This window comes from Nicotiana tabacum, chromosome 19 (assembly GCF_000715075.1).
Source record: "Nicotiana tabacum cultivar K326 chromosome 19, ASM71507v2, whole genome shotgun sequence".
NCBI lineage: Eukaryota > Viridiplantae > Streptophyta > Magnoliopsida > Solanales > Solanaceae > Nicotiana > Nicotiana tabacum.
The window spans coordinates 23,015,411-23,031,611 of record NC_134098.1 but is presented as its reverse complement, the minus strand read 5'-3'; the positions used below and the strand labels follow the sequence as shown (position 1 = coordinate 23,031,611).

Here is a 16,201-nt window from a genome sequence, read left to right as displayed (position 1 = left end):
TGACTGTATGGAATTGGTCCGGGGACTAGACTCCAAGGTCATAGAAATCAAATAAGACTCCCAATTGGTGGAAAATCAGGTCTACGGGATCTTCGAAGCGAAAGAGGAACGCATGCAACAATACGTAATGAAGGTCCAGGCTCTGCTCGCTCGGTTCCGGTTGTGGTCAATTAAGCATATCCCGAGGGAAGAAAATGCAGAAGAAGATGCACTAGCTAACCTCGGATCATCCACGGAGATGAAAGGATCGAACTCCGGTATAGTCGTATAACTTATGCACTCGGTACTAGACGCAGATAGTTATTACAAGGTAAACGCAACTAATTTGGTCTAGGACTGGAGAAACAAGATTATTGACTATCTCGAGCATGGGAAATTGCCTGAAGATCCTAAGGCATCTCAGGCACTACGCACTAAAACAGCTCGATATAGCTTCAAGGGGGGTCAATTGTACAGAAGATCTTTCCAAGGCCAGTTGGCCCGATGTTTGGGAGCCTCCGAAGCTAATTATGTTACGCGAGAAGTCCATGAAGGGATTTGCGAAAATCACTCAGGCGCAGATTCCTTAGTATTAAAATTGATTAGTGCATGATACTATTGGCCCGGATGGAACATGACTCCAAAGCTTATGTCCAAAAATATGATAAATTTCAATGCTACGCACCGTTGGTACATCAACTAGCAGAACCTTTGCACTCAGTTTTGCCACCATGGCCGTTCATGAAGTGGGGAATGGATATCGTCGGACCACTACCTCCGGCCCCCAGTAAGGTAATATATTTTTTGATTTTAACTGACTATTTTTCCATGTGGGTTGAAGCATGTCCTTATCAAAAGATCTGCGAACGTGAAGTGGTAGATTTCTTGTGGGAGAACATAATTTGCAGATTTGGGATACCAAAAGAGATAGCCTGCAACAATAGGCCGCAATTGATAGGCGCAAAGGTCATAAAGTTCCTCGAAGACTTGAAAATCAAGAGGATCATATCATCACCCTATCATCCGAGTGCAAACGGCCAAGCAGAATCAACGAACAAGGTGATCTTACAAAATCTCAAAAAGAGATTAGAAGTAGCTAAAGGTAATTGGCCCGAAGAGCTGCCAGGTGTACTATAGGCGTACTGTACAATAGCCAAATCGAGCACGGGGGAGACTTCTTTCTCTCTTGTGTACGGGGCAGAAGCCCTAATCTTGGTGGAAGTAGGGGAACCTACCCTGAGGTATTTTCGGGCAAACGAAGAAGCAAACAATGAAGCAATGTTAGTCAATTTGGAGCTTCTCGATGAACGCATGGGACTTGGCATATATAAGGATGGAAGCCCAAAAGCAGCGAATAGAGAGATATTACAATCGAATGGCCAACCTCCGTTATTTCAAAGTAGGAGACTTGGTTTTAAGGAAAGTAACTCAAAACTCCCGGGAGCTCAATGCGAGAAAATAGGTCTAACATGGGAAGGACCCTACCGGGTTTTAGCTGTCACCGGGGAAGGGTTATATGAGTTAGAAAATCAGGATGGAGAAAAGTTGCCAAGCAACTGGAACGTGGCACACCTTAAGAGATACTATTGCTGAAAAACATCGCCTGTATTGAAAGTATGTGATGCACTATTTTTCCCTTCGTCTAGTTTTTGTCCCAATTGAGTTTTTCTGGTAAGGTTTTTAACGAGGAAGCAACGGAAAGCATACTCCGAAGGAAGCTTCAGTAATAAAACCTTTAAATGAAAAGGCATACAAGTAAAGAACAACTACGGACCGATTAGATAGTCTTTTGCTCGATAGCAGAGTTCCTATCGGGAAGTTAAGTTTGATGTCGAATAGAGATTACTCGACCATTCACAAGTGCAAGCCACTGGGGGATTGTTAGATAATCTTTGGCTCGATAGCATAAATTCCTAAGGGGAAGTAAAGTTTGTTATCGAACTGAAGATTATCTAGCAATTCACTAGTGGAATCCTCAAAGGTATAAAACATTCAGTGTTCAAATTCGCATTCTTCGCATTCGAAAACTAGGGGGAATGATATGAGGACACGGCAACAACGACTGCCACTTCGACCGGAATACGAAACCCAAAAATATAGTTGTATCATCGGGGCCGGGGACTGTGCGGCCAACCCCGTAGAAACATGTTGTACAAGTTAGCCACAGGAAATGACAATTTCTTTTTAGCACAACGAATACTTATGTACTTTTGAAAATGGAAGTAATAAAGTAAAGTCCTTTTGTTTCTATCTTGTTTCTTGTCTGAATGATGAACTAATTTTATCATTTGAAAGTTAAACAAGTACTTCAAATGCTAGTGTCGTAATGAACAAGAGATGTCCTCTTCAAGAACACCGTAAACATAAGAATGCCCTCTCTTATAAAAAATCTCACGTTAAAGGGTTGATTTCGGAAGAACTTACGCCCGAAATCCAAATGCTTTCAGAGGAAAATACAGCCGAAGCCTTGCACATTTAGACGCAAACAGTAAAACTTGCGCAAACACTTAAACGAAAAAAGATGCAAAGAGCAAACTTGCGCAAATACTTAAACAAAAGGACGCAAAGAGAAAAAATTATACTTGAACGAAAAAGTGTCTCTATTTACAATAAATGTGCCAAACAACACAAGTACAAAAGTTTGAAAAAGAAAGGCAAACTAAGCTGCTGCATCTCCGGAACCTGGAGGAAGAGAAGCATCTACGCCCCAAGGAGAAGTGGGTAGATCCGCTACCGGTTCGATACTTTTGCCTTCAGCATCATCACCTTCCGGTTCTTTTTCAGTTCCCGAGAACTCAGAATCAGAACCAGAAGAATCGGTAGCATCAGGCTGGGCCGGAAGACCTCTTTTTGCAGCTAACTTTAGCTCATGGGCCTTAGCGATTTCGGCATCAAAGTCAATGACACCCGATTTGGCCTCTTCCAAGGTTTTTCTCCTCATGCTGTACATAGCATATATTTTTTCAACAATGAGGGAAGCCGCTCGGTGCTGAAGTTCTTCTTTAACCTGGCCAACCTCAGCAGAAAAGTTGTCCCGTGCGGATCTCATGGATCGGAGGCTGACATCAAAATCACGGACAGTGGAGCTGTATATTTTATTATGCTCTATTATCTTCTTATGCTTCTCCTCCAACCAGACATACTTTTCTTCGGTAGCAGCAAGCTCTTTAGCTTTGGAGTTTAAGGTCATCTCCAAATTATTCAATCTTTTAGCGGAGGTAGCCTCGCGATCGGATGCAGCAAAAGCGGCAATATGGACTTCAAACCATTTGGCCCTAGCTTCTTCAAATTGAGCCCTCAACGGGGCGACCTCTTGGGTAAGGATCACTACTTCTTGCTCTCTTTGCTGCAACCGAGCCTCCAAATCAATGGCCTCAGCAGCTCGAGCTTCCAGTTCTGAGAGGCGAGTAGCAGTTTGGTCCCGCTCGGCCAAAAGTTGATCCCGCTTGGAGGTAAGTTCCTCCTTATCACGAATCATCCTTTGAAGACCCTCGAAAGAAAGGAAGTTGGTCTGCAAAACGAGAATGCAAATTCAAAACCCTGCCATAACACAGATAGAAGAAATAATAGAGGAAACAAAGACTATAGCACTGTTGCATTGTGCATGGCATTGTTCAACAAACACTCTCCCGAGAGAGTTTGTATTTTTTCCCAATCTTTCTCTGAAGCCAAGTGCTTCAAATATTTAGCAAGTTTCACCGGTCGGGACAATATATGAAATCCAGTTCAAACCGACAGGGTGATGCTCCTCCTCCTTGGGGATCTTCTGAGGGGGCAGCATAATTTTGCCCCAAGTTCCCGTGAACTGGGGACTAGGGAAGAGGGACGTTCTCCTCTCGGACAACCACGGCCGGTGGTGATGATGTAGCAGTTGTTGGTGGCAAAGGCAGAGTTGGTGAAGAAGGAGATAAAGTTGATTGCATTGAAGGATGAGAAGTGGCTACATCAAACGCAGTGCTGGTTGTTGGATGCTCATCAACCGAAGACAGCAGGGACCTTGTACTCAGCCTCACGGTACCGGGCACGACGACTGGAATTCGGAAACGGGAGCTGGCATTTTCCACCATATCATACTCCCCCTAGAGTGTCAAGGCATCATCCTCAGATGGTGTAACTAACTCAACAGATTGAGCATTCTGTTGAGCTGAGGAAGGTCGTCGTCTTCTATGTACAGAAGTCCCCTCCTCGCTGGCTTCTCCATCATCGTCGATCACCATGATGTCTGTGGCCGACTCGGGTGCGGGGCTCATCACCACAACTTCCGGAGATGACTCGGGTGCGTCACTCTTTGCCTTTTTATTTTTTCCCCGGCCACGGAGGAACGTCTTTTTTTTGGTTGCTTGTTCTCCGGCTGGGGACTTCGAGAAGAAGCACTTGCACTAGAAGAAGGCCCGGAGACACCTATTCATGTGAAAGCTTCCTGCAGCAGCCTCGCCGCGTCAGCATGATTAGCTAAAGCGTCCTCCTCGGGGATGACAACTGAGCCCTGGGGTATACCAGAATTCAATAGGAGAGAAAGGTTAATCAACTTCCTTATACGAAAAGTAAAAACAAGACGGGACAATCTTTAATGGAAGAAAAGACAAATGGTGAAGTTACGAGTGCGGTTCCATAATTCTGGAAAGAATGAAGCCGTGGCCGGAATGATGTCATTGGTGGCAACTGCAATGAATCGTTCCATACACCTACAGTTGTTATCGTCATCCATGCTGGATAGCAGAGCATGGTGGCCACGCTTGGTGAAATTTATCATTCCCCTACGAAAATTCTTGGGGGAATAAAGATTCATTAATCGAGCTTGGTTTAGCTCATCTCCCGTCTCCTGGCACAGATGCCGAAGTTAAGCAATTGTCCTCCACACAGAAGGACTTACTTGTGACAGGCATACCTAGTAGTGGATGCAGAGCTCCACGATTACGGAGTCAAGCTCTCCACTCCAAGAGAACGCCCCCAAAGTGAAGGGGTATGTATAAAAATACATAAAACCCTTCTTGGGTAAGGTTATCCGCCCCGCCAGGTCAGGGGCGATAATATCTAAATCTTGGAAATGGCAGTCTTCCTTTATAGCATGAATACTGGAAGGACGGATAGAAGAAGGGTATACGCTAATGGCCCATGTACGAGGGTGAGCAGAAGGATACTTCTCTTTGGACTCCTTAGTGGTGACAAGACTCTTTTGGGATGATGGTGCTCACCGTAGGAGGAGGAGCGTCATCAGCTTTGTTACACTCTGTGCATCCCAAGGTGATGTATAATGAATATGAGACTTTTTAAACATTATTTAAATGAGCTTAAAGTCATAATATGACTATATATAATATTTGGATAAAAAATATAAAGTTTGGGAAAAATCAGATTTTTGTTGCAGAAAAACTGACTAATGATTTATCTTGTAACTGAGCTTTTTGAGAAATAAATTTTGTATGCTATATGAGGTCTTTTTGGGACATATTATATACCACATTTAAGGTCTTGGAATGTAGTTTCCAACACACTTAACCGTTCATTCAAACGACATCTGGATAAAAATATATAAGCGTCGGAAGATGGGCCAATGCGAGGGTGCCAAGCTAGCACTTCTTTGACTTTTCAAAAGTTGATATATAAGTCTTAACTCATCTCTCTCTCCATTTTTCCATAGAACCCAACCAGATAACACCATAAATCCTATCCTTGAGCTCTATAATAGGGTTTCAGAGAATACTAACATCCCGGGGACGAAATCGAGAAGCGATAATATCAGAACGATCCCTACGACGTAAGTATCATTATACTGCCCCTCCTTTTTCTTTGTAGTTCGAGTTTTGTAAGGTACTTCATAGTTAAGAAACGTCTAATTTCTATATTTTTTAAGTGTTTAAATATCAAGGAAGGTTGATAAATTGGTTTCCTAATAGTTAGAACTCACGGGACGGTGATCGAAATCTGTGAGTTCGATTGTTTTTCACTTTTAGTGGACTGTTTTGCTGTCCACTCGTGTTGGCCTATTGTGCTGCTGATTTATGGAGTTTGGAAGGATAAAAGAGCGTGGAGAAACGCCACATGTGATAGGGTAGTAGGTTGGTCGCTCGTCATTGTAGTTTCAGGCTAATTGATAACTTGTTGATTGGGTGTGTTATGGTATATTTGAGGTTTTTGTGGTATTAAAGGTCCCGAATTGTAATTAGGTTGGTTTTGGATTGCTGATTGTATTGTGTTTGTATCTCGCCTATAGTAGGCTTGAGGGAGCAGTAAAATCAGGGAAAATGCTGCCCATTTTATTTTATAATCGAGTTATCATTTGAGATACGTAATATACTAGCGCTATCTAAGTCGTACATATATTTTTTTGTTATAGGGTTGGCGCGCTAGTTATCATAAGCTTGTTATTGAGTTGCATTGACGACTTGAGGTATGTTAAGGCTATCCCTTCTTTCCTTTTGGCATGATCCATATGATACAAACTAAACGAGCAAGCACACAACTTTCATTAATGATTCTATTCTTAGAAGTACTAGGGTTGCCTATGTTCTAGATTCCCCATATGTCCTACTTTCATATTGTCTATTCATGGATATCATGACATTCCGAGAGATATTATTGACTTACTTCATTATGCATTGCATCCATTTATACATGTATACTGACCCATGACCAGATGACGTTATAAACACGTATAGTATATGTGTATGGGGTATGGGGAAAGGTTATGACGTTATATATGCACCACCACCTGATCAGCTAGTATACGTTGATGATTTCGCCCACAACGGCTGAGATGATATGATGGGATGCCCTCAGAGGCTTGATGATGTTATGTACGCATATACTTATGCATGGTATGACATTTATACGCACATGCATGACATTATAAATTTTTCATGATTCACAGAGCTATCCAAAATTACAGGTTTAGTTCTTTACTCCATGTTTCTTTCATGCCTTTCATACTCGGTACTTTATTTGTACTAATATCCCTTTTGCCTGGGGACGCTGCATTTATGCTCGCAGGTCCCGATAGACAGGTTGAGAGTTCTCCTAGTAGGCTATCAGCTCAGCGAAAGGTGTTTGTGCACTCCACTTGCTCCGAAGTTGTCTATTTGGTTGGTATGATTTGAATATGTATTGATTGGTATGGCGAGGCCCTGTCCCGACCTTTATGATATTTATGTACTCTTAGAGGTTTGTAGACAAATGTCATGTATATGGATACTTGTATGGCTTTATCGGCCTACATTTTGAGTATACAAATGATCGTGTCGGCCTTGTAGGCCTGTATGTCACATGTATAAGTTTCTATATCATGTTGGGTCGTCCTATGTCTAGTATTCCCTTATGTTTTATTCCCGTTATCTCATGACGGCCCTCTTAGCCCACTTACCCATGACGGTATGATAAGAAAGATATGTTACGTGGGTACTCGGTTGTGTAAGGCATCGGGTGTCCGTCGCGGCCCTGCGGTTTGGGTCGTGACAAGCTTTACCTTTGTTCTTTGAGGAACTAGGGTTTTTGAAAGAAGATGCCATTTTTTATAAGAAAAGAAGGAAAGTTTTCTCTCAAAAAGAGGGTTAAAGAAAGGTTGAAGACAAAGTACGAGTTGAGTAAAGAGAGTTTGAGAAAGTTTGAAGAATTATGAAGTGTAAATGAAGAAGTTTGATGCGTATAACTAAAGGAATAGGCGGCTAAAATCATGATAATTACCTTGATGACCGGGAAAAGTGATACTAAATCGTGGGATAACGCATGTTCGGGCATTAAATGTGGAGAGATGTGCATCTAATTAACCGTCAGAAACTTTTCAGAGGGGGTCAGAGAATTTTTCGCCAAGAAAGGTATCTCTGCCAACTTTCTGGTGACACAAAGTTATGCCACTGGAAAGCATAGGGACTATCTGTATGGGGTAAAGCATGTTCATATTTAATGATCACATGAGAAAGCGACACATGGAGCCGAAGAGAGAAGACAGTCGGACCCGAAGGCAATGATCTCGCTTGTCATCGGAGAGAATGATACTCATAAACGCAAAATAAATACATGTCATCTGGTAGCATTCAATGAAGAATATTCTATAGCATTAAGTGTATGATCCGTTACACAGAATATGGAATTCACTGCCCACCATTACATATTTTTCAATGGCCTTCATAATTATCATTTAAGAGGGACTTGATCCTAGGACCTTGTTCCCTAGGTGTAACTATAAATAGTAAACTTTATTATCATTGTAAAGATATGAATTTTCTGACAAACATACACTATATCCTATCCAAAGCTCAAATAACATTTTACTTTCTTGCTTATTTATACTGTTCTTACTGCCTTCGGTAGCTCTGCGCCCGGGACTAAGATATTTGCCGTTTATTTCAATTTCAAGGCTAAGTCTTATATTTTTGTCTAATTCATCTATTATTTTTGGATCAAATCGATTCACTTGTCTATAAACCACGTATAAATTTAACTGTAGCGTTTTACGGGTAAAAAAAATTAACATCAGCCTAGAATAGCAAGATTACTTCTCAATTCCCGTAGATGATGAAATTATGCAATTCATTTAAGTTATTAGTTATTTGTTATACAGAATAGTAAGAGGAATAAGGTGATGTAAATCCATTCGAAGAAGAGAGGCTGCAAAAGGACGCCTGGATTTGGTAGAAACAGTCAAAAGACCCCCTTTCTCATTCTTTAAAACGTAATAATTAAAGTGTGAAAAGAGGAATTAGGAAGCTTGTTGTATGTATACGTGGGAGATGTGGGGACATGTTTGACTTTGTAAAGCTTCTCTTTGATCACTCAATAAGTACAGCCTGAACTACTAAAAGTTAGTACTAATGGATAATTTGGAAATGCAACCAATCACTTTCTTTAAAGGTTCAAGTCCTTTTCATCTAATGCACCTTTTAAAGCAAACCCAACATTTCTCTCACCAACTACTGTATCTTCTCTTATGTAATCCCATATCTCTTCCCCTCCCAAAAATGTTTCCAGTATAAAGTTAAGCTCTATAGTGTACAATTTTTTTTATAACATCATGTTAAGATTACTTACAACAACAAAAATACCAATACTAGTCATAAATCGGTAACATAAAAATATAATGAATGATATGCTATAACTAGCTACACTACATTGATTATATATATATATATATATATATAAAATTACTTATGGTAGATTGTTTGAATATTTTAGTTCCTTCGTTTACTTTAACTTGTCCACTATACTAAAATATTATTTATACTTGTCATTTTAGCAAATAAAGAGAAAGATAATTTCGTGTTTTATTCTTATCATTAATTACTAATTCCCCAATTTAATTTTCAAGACCTTTTGAAATGCTATCACTATTATGAGTATCATAGTAAAATAAATACTTCATTTTTTTTTAAGAGGAGTGCAAAGTCCATCATGGACAAGTAAAAATGAAAGGATTAAGTATATTATAGAAAATTTCACATGGTATAACTAAATTATACACTATATTTATCATATATAAATACACTTTAAACTAATTATAATACATAGCTAAATATTGAGTTTTCTAGCAAATACCCTCTCTAAGGGATTTAACTTTTCCTCTCTTCCTACTTTCATCTTCATACTATAGCCTAGACGCCTCCCCCATCTCCCTTAAACTCTCTTTTCTCTTTACAATCTCACCATAGAATCACCGTCGGCCTAACCCGCCGGAACACTGCCGTTCGACCTCCTTTTTATTTTTTTCTCTCCTTTGTACTCTCTCTTCTCTCACTCGCTATGAAAATTTCTCAATTTAGTAGCTCAAATTCCCCAATCCTAATCGGTCTCGTCATACCTCCACCCACCGTCATCTCTGGCTGAAATTCATGGGCAACCGACCGGATTTCTCAGATCTGAGTGTATTTCTTATATTTGAGTATATTTTATTTTTTGTGGCCGAATTAAATTAAATAAAATATACATTATGGCTGGATTTTTGTTCGTCTGATCAGATTTTGGTAGATACAATGTGATAGTGTATTCTCAATCTGGCCGATTTTTTTTTTAATCTCTATTTTTTATTTTCAATGCAATGTATATATTGTTTTGCTTGGTCGGAAGACATCATCTACAAATACATTGTATCCGGCGAACTTTCTTCTCTTCTTTGCTATTGAGTCACATACAATAATACATATACATTATATTCTGTACAAATACACTCAAATTTGAGTGTATTTTATATTTTTCAATGCAAATACAGTTTAATTTTTGTGTTTTCGCATGTATTTATATATTCTGAAGGTTATTTTTTGTGGCAGATCCCTGTATTTTTTGAATTTTTGTTGTTTGAATATAATCAAATTAATACAGTAAATTGAATATAATGTAAAAGCAGCTACGAATGAATACAGTGAATTGAATACAGCCGAATATCATTATTTTTTATGATTTTTTGTTGTTTGAATGCAGTCGAATTGAATACAGTAAAATTAAATATAATCTAAAATAGTTAAGAATGAATATAGCCGAATTGAATGCAATGTATATAACCGAATTGAATAGAACGGTATACACCATATTTCTTGATTTTTTGTTGTTTGAATACAACTGAATTTAATACAGCGAAATTAAATACAGTGTAAATTATATAAGAATGAATATATCTGAATTTGAATACAATATATACAACCGAATTAAATACAAAAACATACCTCCCACGACGGTAATTAGTAGCTACGGAATATAATTAGCTAAATTATACGTGCGTCCACCTCCGAACAATAGTCCCTATAATAAGGTACTCCTCATGGCTGGCCTTTTAGGCCTACTTGATCTTTGTCTTATCATTCACTAATTAAATATTGTTTTTGTCTTTCAACCATTAATATCGCTCCACATTAAAGAAAGAATCTCTCTCTCTCATAGCTTCTTTCTCAATGGAGCAGCAGTTCGGTGACCATTAATGGAATTGTTGTGATCAACTGACAGAGAGTAGCTGTAGCTTCTCCTTTCCTTATCTCTTCTTATTACTCCACACCCACTTCAAGATTTCCCTCATTTAATACTGTTTCTTCTTTGCAAATACCGAAAACAGCTTGATAATAGTAAACCACAAGCAGCACTTTTATTTCACGTAAAATCCAAGAACCATGGCTGCTGCATGCACTGGTTCTAAAACCACGCGTCTTCTCTCTGCTCAAGATAGCACTGACTTCACTCTTTGTCCATAAATGCCCACAACAAAAACTTCTGCCATTCTACCCCTGCTCAAGAATATGATTCTTAACAGTAATAGCAGAACCAATAAGTGAAAAAGTCAAACCTTTTCTGCTGTCCTATTTTTGTTTTCCTTATCTTTCTTTCTCTTCATGTGACTCAGTTCATTTCTCTTCAATCACAGATATGAGGATGCTTAAAGGAGTTTTCTTAGCTTTGTTTGTTGTAACATTAGTTCTTATATGTTCAAGTGGATATGTGTTTTGCAAGAATGAAACAGAGTCATCATCATCAACACTTAAGATTCTTTTGGAGATAAAGAAATCATTTGTTGATGACCCAGAAAATGTTTTGAGAGATTGGTCTGAAAACAATCCAAATTTCTGCAAATGGAGAGGTGTTTCGTGTGCAAGAAACTCACTAAAAGTGGTGAGCCTAAACCTTTCTGGTTCTTCACTTAGTGGGTCAATTTCACCGTCCATTGGCTTTTTGCATGACCTGCTCCAACTTGATCTTTCTTCTAATCTGCTCTCAGGTCCCATTCAACCTACTCTTTCTAACCTTACTTCTTTGGAATCTCTCCTCCTTTTTTCCAACCAACTCACTGGCCCCATTCCCACTGAAATTGGCTTGCTGAAAAATCTCCAAGTCCTCAGAATTGGTGATAATGGCCTAACAGGGACAATTCCAACTACTTTTGGTGATCTTGAAAAGTTGGTCACTCTTGGCTTGGCCACATGCAACCTAGGTGGTAAAATTCCTTCTGAATTAGGAAGACTCAGCAAGATCGAGAACTTAAATTTACAGGAGAATCAACTGGAAGGTCCAATTCCAGCTGAAATTGGCAACTGCTCCAGCCTAGTTGCATTCAGTGTTGCTGTCAACAATCTCAATGGAACAATCCCAGAAGAATTAGCAAACCTTAAAAACCTCCAAGTTCTCAATTTTGCTAATAATAGCCTCTCTGGACAGATTCCTGCTGAGCTTGTTGGAATGAATCAGCTGCTTTATCTTAGCTTGCTTGGTAATCACCTTGAAGGTTCGATCCCAAAGTCTTTGGCAAAGTTGAGCAACCTTCAGAATTTAGACTTGTCTGGAAACAAACTTACTGGTGAAATTCCTGGAGAATTCGGCAACATGGGTCAGCTACTATTCTTGGTTCTGACAAGCAACAATCTTTCTGGTAGCATACCGAAAAGCATTTGTTCCAATGCGAGCAGCTTGGAACACATGATGCTTTCTGAAAACCAACTTTCTGGTGAAATCCCTGTGGAATTGAGAGATTGCAGGTCGCTAAAGCAGCTCGATTTGTCTAATAACACGCTCAGTGGTTCGATACCAGCAGAGCTGTACGAGTTGGTTGAGTTGACTGATCTCCTGCTTAACAATAACACTTTGGTTGGTTCAATTTCTCCGTCGATAGCAAACCTCACTAATCTGCAAACGTTGGCATTGTCTCACAACAACTTACGTGGAAATATACCGAAAGAGATAGGAATGCTTGGGAACCTTGAGATCCTCTTTCTATATGAGAACCAGTTATCTGGAGAAATCCCAATGGAGATAGGCAATTGCTCTAGCTTGCAGATGATCGATTTTTATGGAAATCAATTCACAGGCAATATTCCCATTACAATTGGAAGGCTGAAGCAGCTGAATTTCATTGATCTTAGACAAAATGATCTCTCTGGTGAAATTCCTGCCAGCTTGGGGAATTGTCACCAACTGAAGACCCTTGATTTGGCAGATAATCGACTATCTGGTAGCATCCCTACGACGTTTGGTTATCTTCGAGCTCTGGAGCAGCTTATGCTTTATAACAACTCCTTTGAAGGTAATCTTCCTGATGAACTGATCAATGTTTCAAATCTGACGAGAATCAATCTTTCTCATAATAAACTGAATGGTAGTATTGCTGCCCTGTGTAGTTCAACATCTTTTCTTTCCTTTGATGTTACAAATAATGCATTTGATCATGATATTCCACCCCACCTGGGATATTCACCATTTTTTGAGAGGTTAAGGCTAGGAAACAACCGTTTCACTGGAAAAATCCCTTGGACATTGGGATTAATCCGCGAACTATCGCTGCTAGATCTCTCCGGAAATGAATTGACTGGTTCAATACCTGCACAACTTTCTCTGTCCAGAAAACTCACCCATCTTGATCTCAATAATAACCTTCTTTATGGATCAATCCCTACTTGGCTTGGAAACTTGCCACTCTTGGGTGAGCTCAAGCTGTCCTCTAATAAGTTCTCAGGACCTCTTCCTAGAGAATTGTTCAACTGCTCAAAGCTTTTAGTGCTGTCTCTAGAAGACAATTCACTGAATGGAACTATACCCCTTGAAATTGGTAAGCTCAATTCCCTTAATGTCCTAAATCTTGATAGAAACCAACTCTCTGGTCCCATTCCAACTACCATTGGCAACTTAAGCAAGCTCTACATACTCCGTCTCTCGGGAAACACCTTTACTGGTGAAATACCTAGTGAGCTAGGACAGCTCAAGAATCTACAAAGCATACTGGATTTGAGTTTCAACAACCTCACTGGCCAAATTCCTCCTTCTGTTGGGACACTCTCTAAACTTGAAGCACTTGATCTATCTCATAACCAGCTCATTGGAGAAGTTCCTCCTCAAGTTGGTGAAATGAGCAGTTTGGGCAAGCTTAACCTCTCTTACAACAAACTTCACGGCAAATTGGACAAACAGTATGCACATTGGCCAGCTGATGCATTCACTGGGAATCATCTATGTGGAAGTCCTCTGCAAAATTGCAAAGAGTCCAAGTCCAACAATCAAGATCCAGGACTAAGTAACTCAACAGTGGTAATAATTTCAGTGATATCAACTACAGTGGCAATAATACTTCTGTTGCTTGGAGCTGCCCTCTTTTTCAAGCAAAGGCGAGAAGCCTTTAGAAGAGCAAGTTCAATAAATTATGCCTACTCTTCCAGCTCTTCCCATGGACAAAAGAGAGCACTCTTTGGAAGTGTTGCTGCCAAGCGCGATATCACGTGGGATGACATCATGGAAGCAACAAATAATCTAAGCACCGAGTTCATAATCGGATCTGGTGGATCCGGAACTGTCTACAAAGCGGAGTTGTTTAATGGAGAGATAGTGGCAATCAAGAGAATACCAAGCAAGGATGATCTCTTGCTGGACAAAAGCTTTGCAAGAGAAATCAAAACACTTTGGAGGATAAGGCATAGGCACTTGGTGAGGCTAATGGGGTATTGTAACAATAGAGGAGAAGGTTCAAATCTACTGATATATGAGCATATGGAGAATGGAAGTGTGTGGGATTGGCTGCACAAGCAGCCGGCTAATAACAAGACGAAGAAGTGCCTCGACTGGGAGGCGAGGCTGAAGATAGCAGTGGGATTAGCACAAGGAATTGAGTACCTTCACCATGATTGTGTGCCCAAGATAATTCACAGGGATATCAAATCCAGCAATATTCTGTTAGACTCTAACATGGAGGCACATTTGGGGGATTTTGGGCTGGCCAAAGCCATTAAGGATAACTATGATTCCTTCAACACAGAATCAAACATGTGGTTTGCTGGTTCTTATGGTTATATTGCTCCAGGTATTTAAACTGATATCTTTTTCTGAATTTTCGAGTTGCATGTGTTGTATCCGCCAATTTTTTGTGGTTTAAACCGAGTCGACTTTTTTGTTCGCAGAGTATGCTTATTCTTTGAAGGCAACAGAAAAGAGTGATGTTTATAGCATGGGTATTGTACTCATGGAGCTTGTGAGTGGAAGAATGCCAACTGATGGGAGTTTTGGAGAAGACATGGACATGGTGAGGTGGGTTGAGTCGCGTATTGAAATGTCTGGAACTGCTAGGGAAGAGCTCATTGATCCCATGTTGAAACCATTGTTACCCAATGAAGAAAGTGCTGCATTTCAGGTGCTGGAAATAGCACTGCAATGCACGAAAACTGCACCTGCTGAAAGGCCATCTTCCCGGAAAGTTTGTGATCAATTGCTACATGTATTTAACGACAAGGTGGTTCATTCTGATAAGATGAGTCCAGACAATTACGTTTAGATGTTTTCGTCAATGAAATATCTTAAGCTTTTGAAGATTAGAGAACATTCATCTTCTGCAAAATTGAATTTGTAAAAGCATTGTTTCAGGCTAGGAGCCTCAAGTTCACAGTTGTTTGTTGATAGTCTAATGCCTAAACCTTTTCTGTACAGCTGATGAGAATCATACTCTGTCAAATGTCTCAAACGTTAGAAAAAGATCTAATGACCAGTTCTTATCAATGGTCCACCAAAGAAAACATGTTTTCCTGCAAAATCAAGTTTCTCAACCTGGAATTTGAGGTTGTATTCAGCCACAGTAGTTGATAGTATGGCTGATGGCTCAGCAAAATTGAGCTACTGTAAGAGAATATAATCAAGAATTTTAATAGAAAAGGTACTGCAGATGTCATATTAGCCCAATACAAGAAGTTGCGAGGAACTATTGTTTTCGTGGTAAGATTGATCCTTAACCAATAAGGAGTGGTTAAGGATTGATCCTTAACCAATAATGCTGCTGTCTCAGGTACAAACCAATTAATTAGCACTGTAAAATAACAGAAGTGGATATGTTGGAAACAGAAGCATAAGAATGTCAAGAAACATATACTTTCCACATTTACACAAAATCAATCCTCACAATCCTAAATATGTAATACGCATCAAAACCCACATATCATAATAATCTTGGGACATCTTTTTCCCTGTAATGGTTTTCTTTCCATTTAATGGAATTCATCCGACTCAACCAGAACCAACTATTTAAAACCAATTTTGAACTGAAAGAGCTAAATCTCAGCAAGCAACAGCTTATGTCCTAACAAACTCATGCGTTGCTAAAAGTTCGAAGTAGTTATATTGAATTGACAGTGATGTATTAGGGGTGTCCACTTCCACCATGCCAGAGAATGGACCATAATATAAGTAGCTTCATTACTTATAATGCAATTTTTATTATTAGAGAACTCGACTAGAGGCACTCCACATACAATTCCATCATAAAGCGTTTTTTAGCTGATCCGTC

At 39.6% G+C, this 16,201-nt stretch overlaps 1 protein-coding gene across 1 annotated transcript; it reads left to right on the top strand.

The window, feature by feature from the left end:
• The first annotated feature begins 10,740 nt into the window (after nucleotides 1–10,740).
• Nucleotides 10,741–15,348, top strand: LOC107827143 (uncharacterized). The gene is made up of 2 exons (XM_016654221.2): nucleotides 10,741–14,731; nucleotides 14,829–15,348. The coding sequence occupies exons 1-2, from the start codon at nucleotides 11,320–11,322 to the stop codon at nucleotides 15,197–15,199; spliced, it is 3,783 nt and encodes a 1,260-aa protein (XP_016509707.2). The 5' UTR covers nucleotides 10,741–11,319; the 3' UTR covers nucleotides 15,200–15,348.
• The last annotated feature ends 853 nt before the right edge of the window (nucleotides 15,349–16,201 follow it).